The sequence below is a fragment of the Thermothielavioides terrestris genome, chromosome 1 (assembly GCF_000226115.1).
Source record: "Thermothielavioides terrestris NRRL 8126 chromosome 1, complete sequence".
Lineage (NCBI taxonomy): Eukaryota > Fungi > Ascomycota > Sordariomycetes > Sordariales > Chaetomiaceae > Thermothielavioides > Thermothielavioides terrestris.
Genome location: NC_016457.1, coordinates 1,417,872 through 1,428,645, shown reverse-complemented (window position 1 = coordinate 1,428,645; position 10,774 = coordinate 1,417,872). Strand labels below are relative to the sequence as shown.

The 10,774-nt window shown below is 58.9% G+C and overlaps 1 protein-coding gene across 1 annotated transcript; it reads right to left on the bottom strand.

The window, feature by feature from the left end:
• Positions 1–3,607: 3,607 nt before the first annotated feature.
• On the bottom strand, positions 3,608–9,092 carry THITE_2106817 (glycosyltransferase family 41 protein). Its single transcript, XM_003648826.1, has 5 exons — positions 9,053–9,092; positions 7,291–8,931; positions 5,227–7,221; positions 4,559–5,171; positions 3,608–4,499 (listed from the first exon to the last, which is right to left on the bottom strand). Exons 2-5 carry the CDS (start codon positions 8,787–8,789, stop codon positions 3,801–3,803), a joined length of 4,806 nt encoding a protein of 1,601 aa, XP_003648874.1. The 5' UTR covers positions 8,790–8,931; positions 9,053–9,092; the 3' UTR covers positions 3,608–3,800.
• Positions 9,093–10,774: the final 1,682 nt, after the last annotated feature.

The window sequence follows — 10,774 nt, the reverse complement described above, 5'->3', positions numbered from 1 at the left end:
GTGGTTTCTCCCGTTACTTCACACAGTACCCGCTCGCTCGTCAATTATGCAGGTGAGTGAGCAACCTGGCGAGCTGACAAGCAGGGCTGGCTCTCGGGACGGCAAAAAGAAGGCCCGCAGCGTGAAGAGCTCGCATCACCGGACGACAAGGTGCTTCAAAACTCCAATCCATCCATCCCATGTCCATGACGAGCATCGTTCCCGGTCGATGGCCATGATGCCCCTGCTTGGCTTTGCTTATCCCACCCTCTCTGGGCTCTGGCTCAAGGCGAGTCGGCCAGTGGGAAGTGGGCCCCGGCAGGAAGGAGACAACAGGACTGCCGCCACGGACTGTCAGATTCGAGGTCAACGGCAGCGAATACTGTGTAGCTACCATAACGGCAGCGGTAACTAGCCAAACTAACGGTGAGATGGGATCGATCTCTGAGCGAGCACGCGGCAAACCGGCGCAAAGTGTCTCACTTATGCCCCCCCCCCTCCCTCCTCCAGCTGGAGCTGCCGCCTTTGCCTCTGTTACGCCTGCTCTCGACCAACCAGAAGGCATCCCATACCCCCCCCCCCCCCATCGCCAGCGAGCAGCACACGCGGGAGGAGGTGTCTTGGGTTATTGCCATGGTGCTCTGCGGAGTACACAGTACTTGTATGCTGGCGCTGTTGTCTCTTGTTTGCTTCTTTTCCGATACGGTGTTGCACTGGCCGCGATTGGCAGGGCGTGTCTTCGGTTGCTCAGATCGTGAGTCGTGTCCTCGACGTTGCAGACTTCCACCTCGGCACTTCGGTCTGCCGACGCCGGAGGTGCAAGACAATGAAGGCTCCGTCCTCACTCAGAGCAGCGGTGTTTCTGGGAAAGGGGGCACAAACGGCTGGCAAACTCTTGGAGCAGGAACCTCGCAGCACGCCGCCCCTCCAACTTCCCCCTCCCCCCGTCAGGGGAGGAAGGGAAAGGAGACCAGTAAGCCCCGTCGCCCTTCGCCTGCCGAGCTGAAGTCGGATGGCGCCTGAGCTGCCGTACGCCATACGCACCACAACATTGGGAGACAGACGCATGCTTGGCCCCGTGAGGCAGCGGCGGAACGGCGGGAAGACCGCCACGCTACAAGAAGGGCCTGTCTGCGCAAGCCGCGGCTGGCGGGGGCGTCCGGGTCTCAGTCTTTGATCGCCGAACTTTTCTCTCCCCGAGCGAGCGAAACACCCCCAACGCATCTCCTTGTCGAAGGAGGGAGCGAGAGGGGAGGGGGGTGAGGGTGGAAGATGCGTACGTGATGGGCTGCTCGCTCGCCCGGGCTCCGCTTCCGGCCTGCCGTTGCAGACGGCGATGCCGCTGACAAAATATCAATCAGGTTTTATCAAGACTTGGTGATACCTGGTCGAGGTAACCTTCGAGGGATTGCCCCGGATGTGAGGGCAGTCTTTTTCGTTCTGCCCCTGGCTGCCGGCTGTGGTTGGGTAGGACGGGAAATTGCGCCCTCACCACTTCGCAGCTGAACCGGACCGGGAATAACATCATGAGCAGCAGCATGGAAGTGAGAGTGGATGGGATCGGCTCGACATTGGCAGAGCAAAAAAGAAGAGCCCAGCTGAGGTTCCCTCGTTGACGTGAGACTTCTCTTGCCCATGGTAGCTGACCGAGAGCATGCAGTGTGCGGGAGCGGATGGATGGATGACCTGGCACCAGACAGATGGGCATTCTCCCGAGTCGTTCCATCCAGCCCATGGACGAGACAACAAGCCAGCGGGATGTCAATGGTCTATGGCTGCTGTGTTGGTCTTGAGTTGGTTGCCATTGGACTGAGATGCCTCTTTTCTCGTCCCCTCGCACCAGACCGAGGCCTTGCCAGTTAGAAGCCCCAAGGCACAGGCATAAGCAGGCTGCTCGTCGGCAGGCTGCTCGTCGGAGCACTTCTAGTCATTAATAAAGATGTAGAAAATGAGAGTAACTAGCTGTACGGCGAGGCCGTTGTTTGCCTAGATGTCACACAAACGCCAGGCTCTTCGTACTTGAGTCCGGCGTTTCGAGGTGAAGACGACCTGACAGCCTGTAGCCTGAGAAGAGCTCAGTCTGAAGCAATCCTTGTAGCTCGTTGTTTCCTTTGCATTGCCATTGAACCTCCTTGTGCCCAGGCACACAGCATGCTCGGCAGGGAAGCTGGCGAGGATAGCTCGACTGTCACCCCGAGGCCTCGGAGCAAGGTCCACTCCTGCTGTTCGAGATATGCCCGGCATGATTAGGAGAGGACTGACGGCCATATTCACGTCCTTCTCAGTTTCGACAAGCCGCCATGCGATCCTCTCTCCCAAGCCGCTCAACGGAAGTTCTAATCCTGTTGACTGTCCCTGAGCAGAGGCCCTAGGCCGTGGGCAAACTCAGACACGAGCGCCACGGCGCTTCCACAATATCGAGTTCAACAGCGCGGACTCCAAGCCCAGTATACTTTGCATCCTTCTCCTCCGGATGCTATCCTTGACCCTCCCCCTTTAGATCCCTCAGCTCCTGACCTGCTAACCAGCAATCATCCATTCCATCTCTGCCGTCAACCTCACCGCGACCGTCACCGCCTCGACCCCAACAGCTGCCTGAGAACGCTTGAGCTAACAGGTCTGTCAACAGTTACAACAGTGGAGTTCCCTAACGAACACCGCGATCGAGCCTACCCTCAGACAAAGCCCGCCATTCCCTTATTCACGACCGAACACGCGGGCGCCGCACCCTTCCACGGATCCCGCACCGATCAACGGCCTTCGACACGGTACGTCGCCATGCCAACATGCAATACAAGGAAAGGGTAATCGGCCGTGGGCGGATGGGAACATCAATTGACGTGGGAAGACAAGAACGAACAAACGATCATCAGATCTAGACAAAGGCAAATCGAAATCGCGCTCATATCTCCTCTCCCATCTGAGACCCGTCCCGTCGATGGCATTGCATCCCATCCCATCTCCTCCTATTCGACTCATCCCATCCCTCGCATCTCTTTGTATCCATCCCCAACACGATCTCTTTGTATCCATCCCAACACGATCTCGCCATATCCATCCCAAAAAGATCTCGTCATATCCATCCCAACAAGCTCTGCACCACCCCTTTGCCCTACACTCCCTGCCACCGCCTCCCAGGGCAGAGCACACGCGTTCCAGACTCCAGAGAGGCAAGGCAGCACGGTCCGGCGAAGCATACATCTGCCTGCAGGCGTCATACGGTAACCGCGCAGTCCATAAGATAAGGGAAAGCAACATTCCCTCGGACCTCGAACAAGCATAGCATGCCCGGCATCCAACACCATTGTGTACTGGGTGGGAGAAAAGGAGGAGACGAGGCTGGTTGCCACAACACCGGATGAAAGACAACCAACTAAACTGTAAGCCGCCTGGGTGTTGGTGGCTAGGGCAGAGACAAAGGCAAAGTTGGGCCATCAAACTCAGTAGAAACGACGAGAAAATCGGAATGTAGCCCGGACCGTAGCTCGCGCTCGGCTCAGGAGGCTCCGTAGTTTATACACACAAGAACGCCTGCCTACATGACATGATGATGTTGGACATCAGAGAATTTGACGCGCCTATGCCCCCAAATCCCAATACAGCAACGCTGTTGCAAAGTCTAAAACCTCCATGCGCCCGCCCACGGGGACCTAACCCACGGGAACCCCGGTTGAGCATGCCAGCCCAAATAAACCCTTTCCGACCCAAGACCGGTCAGCCCATTTTCCCACCCGCTCCGTGCCATCCCGGACGGAGTCATGGTATAGTTGACGCCCGCAGATAGCAAAAACCGCCAGAAAACAGAATCAATGATATCCCTCTCAGAGGTATATATCCCCACCTTCACCTTTCACCCATCTGTCCCACGCAATGTCATACGCCTCCTCTAGATCCCTGACCCAGCGCCTGGTATCGAACAGCGCACAAGTCCACTTGCTCTCAAACAGCAGCCGCCGCAACTCGGCCAGCCTGCCAACCCCCTCGCCATACACCTCTCCAGCGGCATTTCCCCCGCTCCCAACACCAGCACCAGCACCAGCACCAGCAGAGGCGGGTAGCACACGAGGGCGGTACGATAGTCCGTTCGCCAACCTGATTGCAAACTCCTCGTACTCCTTCTCGTCCCTCGCGATCAGCTCTCTCGCGGCCTGCTCGCCCTCCTCGCCCTTGGGCAGCGCCCCCTTCAGGATGGACGCCGCCATGCGCGAGCACATCTTGTACTCGTACCGGGGCAGCGTCAGCAGCGGCGTGCTGGACCAGAGAATGTCGGCGGCCGTGGTGTGGGCGTTGCACTCGGGCGTGTCGAGGAACAGGTCGCAGACACGGGCGCGCGAGATGTGCTGCTGCTTCGGCGCGACATCGGTAAAGATGATGCGGCGGGCGACCCCCTCGCCGCTCCAGTCACGCGCGGTCCGGCGCAGGTGCGTCTCACCGAGCTCGGGGAAGCGGAGGAGCCAGAGGTAGGCTTTCGGCGCGGCGGCGAGGATGCGCAACCACGTGCGGAATGTGGTCGGGTCGATCTGGAAGGCGTTAATGAGGGCAGGAAGAAAAAAGGAAGTTGGGGCAACATAGCAAATACCTTGTACAGCTGGTTGAAGTTGCCGAGGATGATGGCGTCGTCTGGAAGGTTGGGGAACAACTCCTTGCGCATTTTCCAGCGTCTCCTCTGATCCTCCTCCCACGTCATTCCCTTCTCGTTGTGCCCGTCCGCCGACTGTTTATGGTCGCAGCAGAAAAACGTGTCGCGGCAGAAGATTATGTTCTCCGAATAGATCCAATCCTCGGCGTCAGCATCCTCCTCGTCGCGGAAGACGTCCCCTAGGGTCAGGTTGATGCGGTGGGGCCGGAGCGTTGACGGCGGGATGGCGGTGGCGTCAGCCAGCAAGTAGTCGCACCACTCGGCACCCAGTGTGCCAGCAAAGCCCATGAACGACATCTGTATCGGAGCCGGCCGCGCGGCGAAGATCTCGTTGCGAGCTCCGCGGGTGTAGCCGTTGAGGTTGACCAAGATGTGGATGTTGTCTTTGACGATCTGGTCAACAAGCCTGTCGGAAGACCAAGCGCTCACATCGCGGAACACAGGCGCCTCGCGCTCGATCTGCTGGCGGTGAACGGATCTATCGCTAACTGTCGTCGCGTAGCAAAAGGCCTTCACACGTTTCGGGTCGTGCATGCCGAAAACAGATTGCATCCTGGGGTGGATTAGACACTGACTTAGTGGCAGGTTGGGATGATTCATATACTTACAGGTGCGCCAGGGGATGGTTATTGAAGTCGGAGGAGACGTAGCCCACATTAAGATGGGGGCTCGGCGGAGCCGGAGGCTCATACACAGTGGCCGGGATCCACGGAGACCGGAGGGTTGAGAACGATATCCTCAGCGCGTTCCTCTGGGAGATCATCCGGACGTCCTTGGCTGGCAGGGGGTAGGTGAAGGTGTGGAAGGGTAGCACGGTCGGCGCCGACGGTATCGTGAGACTCGCTGGAGGCTTTGGCCGGCGGTATGGGCCCGGTGACCGGACGCCCATGATATGCTTTTCCTGGTACCAGCGACGCATGGCGGCGAGCGTCGCTCGCTCAATGAGGCGCAGGATTCGGTATCCCTCCCCTGGCCTTCCGGCCCATTTTCGAAGTTCGGCCTCCAGGTCGAGAAAACGGTCCGAGCTGCGAGCACCGGCATCTCTGAGCTGCGCCGCCAGTTGCAAGATTGACTGCTCCTGCAGAAGCCCCCGGCCCCAAGACGCGGACTCCTTCAGCTGGCGGCGGACAATGTCAACGACGCGCTGCATCAGCCCGCTGCCCTGGCCCCGACTTTTGACGTCCTGAAGCATGCCCTTATCGTCCACGTGCCACCGATCATACTTGCCGCCGGCAAGCAATACGCCGCCGCGGCCTCTCCAGTCGCAGACCGAGTTGAGAGCAGTTGAGAGGCCACAAACTGCCTCGGCAAAGTCAGGATTCGCAGCCACGGCCCTTTGGTAGTATTTGATAGCGTCGCTGATCCGGCCTCTGTCCTTGACCGCATTGGCGAGGTTCGTCAAGGCGATGTCGAAGGTGCCATCACACGCCACTGCTTGCTCGTACATCGAGATGGCCATGTCTAGTTGGCCAATGTCCTTGAGAAGACTGCCCAGGTTGGTGTGGAGGTGTACATGCTTGGGATCTAACGTCAGGCCGTATCGGTAGTAGGCCAGCGCGAGCGCCAGCCCACTGCCGGGGACGATTCCCGGAATGCTTGCCGCCTGGCCCAAGTCGGAGACAGACAGAGACGGTGCAGGCGAGGTTTGCTGGACGCCGGCGAGGAGGATCCCCACATTGTTGGCCGTCGAAGGGCTCTCCTGGAGCGACAGGGAGAGATAATAGAGGGACAGAATGTCTCCCACCCCAGCGGGCTGGCGGGCGAGACCCGAGCTCACCCCGCCGCCCGACATGGCATCCTGATATATCTTTGCCAGGGAGAGGAGCGAGTTGCTTGTCGTCGCCACCACGGACTTTTTGTGAGCGCCTTCGGACACATGCTGGAGCCCGGGTAGTTGGCCGCCGGTAGGGGCGAAGACAAATTGAGCAGTTAGCTTCGCTTTATCTGGGGTCAGCAGCAAGGGCGCGGACAGACTCTCGCGAGGGGAGCCCGGATGCCGTCCGGACATGGGGTCCCTCGGTGCTAGGACAGTTTGTATTCTCTGAATGAGGGAGCGGATCCCTCGGAATTGCCTCCCAGCACCGATCAGCACCACCTCTTCAAAGGCCTCCGCGGCGCGGTCGATGTCCTTGAGCGAGTACAGTATATTCCCTTTGGCGTGAATAAGTAGCATCATGCGGCCATTCTCGCTCCCCGGGATGCGGTAGCCGCTGGAGCCAAATCCAGGGGCCTTGCTGTTCTCCACCATGGAAGCAAATCGCCGGTCGGGACTGTCGCTGGCTTCCGAGTCCAGCACATACGAGTCGGGATTCGAGTCGGCAAGTGTAGTCGTCGATGAAGAATCAGCGTCGCTGGCCGTCTCACTGGCAGGATCTCGCGGCACGCCCGATTCATCTCGGATCTTCAGAGAGCCCTGGACGAACTCGATGGCATTCACAGCCGCCGCGCTCCTGTGCACCGAGCACAGGAAGCTCACCAGGTGCTCCACAGCTTCCAGATAGCTAGGGCGAAGCTTAATTGCTCGCACCCAGTGTTGCTCTGCCTCCTCGTGCCTATTCAGGCAATATAGCGTCGCGGCTATGTTGGAGATCGCTTCCACGTGGCTGGCCAGCCGTCAGCATTGTCATCATGTCACCAATGAACGGGGGTAGAGGATGGCAGCTACCACTCACCTTTCATCCAGAGTCATGATACGCCTGAACCATTCCAGCGCCTCCTCATACCGCTCCAGGCCATAATGAAGGCAACCCCCCAGGAGCATTCCCTCGACCCATTTCCAACCGCTTTGTTCGCACAGAGTAGACAACATATCCAACGATGTCTTAGCGTTGAGGACAGGCGAGCCCAGTTCTTGATATGGTTGTTGGGGGAGGCCACAGGCGAACGCTCGAGCTGCTGCCTCTTTTTGTGCCATCATGTGCGCATGACTAGCCGTTGGCTCGACTGATCCAGACAACGATCGCATTGCGTTCTCACTGCCCGAGCCTGTGATCGAAGGCTTGGGGTACACGACCATCTTGGATGATGTCTTGGACCCGGAGGTGCTGCGGACATGATTTGCCTTTTTGGCGCTCGTGAGATAGAGTAGCAGGTCGTTGTAAGCCTTGTGAGCACTCTGCAGTGCCCATTCCCTGAAGCGAGCTGCAGAACCTGCTCCCCCCTTGGCAGCGGCCTTGGCAAGATAACCGGCCATAGGCATCATTGGCACAGAGCCATGCGCAGGATGTGCGGCGCGCTGGGCCAAGTGGTTCTGACCGTAACGAGCGAAGCCATCATCAAGCGGGTGGCTGGGCAGCGGCAAGCTGAAAGGATGTGGCTGCCCCAGCCCAGGGGCATTGGCCAGGCCGTGATGAATCGTGGACTGCGGTGACATAAACGCGCAGTCTACCGAATTCTGCGGCGTGTAATTGTTTGCAAGCGGGATGAATGTCCGAGAGCCGAGACCACCATCTCTCCACGCTGCCGGCTGCTGGTAACCACCTGGACTGTAGATCGTTTGCGACAAGGGCTGCTGATACTCTGGCCCGAGGAGAGGTTGTAAGGGGGTTGCAGGATAGTTCCCTTGGGGCATGGGCTGTGGGAAGACCGCACCGTCTCCGGGCGCCGGACCCAACGCACCATTGGGGGACCCCATTCCCCATCCTTGTGGTGTCCCGGTAGAGCCGTTCAAAGCCTCCATCCCAGCATCAAACTGGGCCGGTGGGGCAGTTCCCGAGTACGGCCAAGGGCCGACCTGGGGTTGTTGGAACATAGCATCAACCGATGGGTTCGCCGGTCTGTGCACCATTGCGGTTGGAAAGATCTGGGACGAAGCTGGTACAATCATGTGCTTCAGCGGTGGGGGGCCTGAAGCCAGATGAGCCAATGCCCCGTCGTATCCATTGTCGATGGTTCCATTGGGGGTCTTCCGCCGCAAAGAATGCTCAGCCTGGTCGTGCGCGTGCAACCGGGTGAAGTTGGTTGTGATGCGGTGCAGAGCCGGGACGTGCTGGGCGCTGCGGATGGCGAAGGCTCGCGGAGTTGAGTCGGTGCCATGGAGGCGTGGTGATGGCTGTGCAAGGTGGGAACCATTGTGATGCGGCGCATAGTCCGGCCTGAGCTGGACCTGGCGGTGGCTCAGAAAGTCGACTGGTGGCTGCACCATCTGGTGCATCTGTACGAGGGGCAACATTGTGAGATGCTCAACGGATCGTTGAATACGTCTTCGTCAGGCAAGTTGCTGAAGAAAGCCGAAGAATCGTGTCGGAGAACGTCGGAAACGGCAAATCGAACATCAGAATAATGAGCGGCAGTGAGCGGATTGCCACCTTCTTCTGTGAGGTGATCAGGTTGGACTCATCATGGACTGCCCCGTGGCGGTCAGAGCATGATTGTCGTCGGGCGGCGGAGAGCGCTGTGTTGAAGGACGCATCGAGCATTCAGCCATCGACGTACCAGTCTTCCATATCCATCCGACTGCGCAGGTACATGAGACCGGTCGCGGTGGAGGACTTGGTCAGTACCGTCCAACGCTGTAACCATGCAATGCGCGTGCCAATTCGCAAGTCCGTGATTCGTGGTCGGCGCAATTGTCAAGCTGCCAGAGCTTGTTGTCAGAGGCTGGCATCAAACCTGCGCCTTGTCGCCAGTAGCCACGACAACACCTCGGCTCCACCTCTCACGGCCCGTGTCGGGCTCCGTCGCCGTCTTTGTTCTGTCCTGTTTCCTGCAGGGTTCGTTGTCGGATGGTGTCGTTGATCGCAGATCGGGAACCGATGTGGAGATGTTTGGGGAAAGATCGAGCTAAGGCAGGAGGACCAGAGGTGGCGAGTCGTAAGGAAGGAGGGGCATCACCTTGGGCGGGGAACCTGAGAAAGTGCTTGCTGTTGGCAGGTGCAATGGATGGGATCCTCGACCGATAATTGTCGGAACTGATGATGCTCTGGGGAAAGGTCTCTTTCTCTTCCATGCACCGCAATCTTTTTGCCTTTCCGGTCCCCGGATATGCAGATCTGAATGGTTGGCGGGCCAGTCGGTCTAAGAGGTTCAAAAGTGGAATAGGTAACGTTAACGTTAATGATTGTTAGAAGCCAGGTGGTGCACGACAGGCTGCGGGCTTGCCCGGGCTCCAACTGCCCACCTGCAAGGCAGGCACCAACTTGCCTGTCTTATACGGGACGCCGCCTTGCACACCCGGCACACCGTACCCACGGCCGTGGTGGGGGGCCCCTGTCGCAACACCCCGGGGCCTGCAGCACCTGCAGCACCACCTGGCTACCGGCCGAACAATCAGAGTCCGGCTTCTCTCGTCACCCGCGGCGGTGGCCCAGTTCGAGTGTGCTGGGCACTGTCCATGTCACCCTCCAGGACCGGGGGTGCGGCCCAGGGTACGCTTCCTTTCATTACACTAATGTCGGTATAAACCTGCTTCAACCGTGCCATGCACATCCCGTTTAAGAGGGCCATCTGGTCATGCAGTCATTCTGTTGCGCGGCCACGCCAGCTGTGTGACTTGAGGAGGCAGCGAACATTAACCAACTAGCCAACTATTCCGACGACTCGGCCCTATGGAGGTTGGTTGCCAATCGCCGTTGTGTGTGGCCCAGGAAGGTCCTCTATTTTGTTGCTGGAACATCGGTCACGGTCAGACGCTCAGACATGCAGCACTCCAGTCCCAGGCAATCGATCGACACACGGCGGTCTTGTGCGCCCTCAGTCGAATGTTCTCTGCTTCGCTGGTGGCCCCTCCATTTGGTCTTTCGAATTTCACTCCCATGCCGGCAAGCAGGAAATCTCTATGTTTGTTGCTTTGGGAAGATCACCGCAGGCCATCCGGCTTTGTTTCAACCCGCTCCTCCAGCTTGATCAGGAAACGAGTACCTTATGCACTGCTCGCCCTGTCCTCCCACCAGAGTACTGTACATCCACTAGTTAGCTTAGCCTGACCAGTCGCCCTGCGAATCGCCCGATCAGCACGCCCGTTGGCCGCCGCCACTCGCCTGGCTGGCACACCCCGTGCATGACAAGCGGGCGATGCAGCCAGCGCAGTCAGCCAGGCATGTCGAACCTGGCAAGGAAACAAGCGAGCAATCACTTTTCTTGGGGAAGGGGGCCTGGTAGGGCCGGCACACATCCACGCTCGCACAAGCACGCCGCCCTGGCCGACCAGACGGCTGC

Bases quoted from the DNA above. Each gene is read 5' to 3' on its own strand.
- THITE_2106817 (XM_003648826.1), bottom strand. From the start codon at position 8,789: ATGTTGCCCCTCGTACAGATGCACCAGATGGTGCAGCCACCAGTCGAC. The intron at 7,222-7,290 runs GTGAGTGGTAGC...ACGGCTGGCCAG, and splicing joins ATCATGACTCTGGATGAAAG to CCACGTGGAAGCGATCTCCA. The intron at 5,172-5,226 runs GTAAGTATATGA...AATCCACCCCAG, and splicing joins AACCATCCCCTGGCGCACCT to GATGCAATCTGTTTTCGGCA.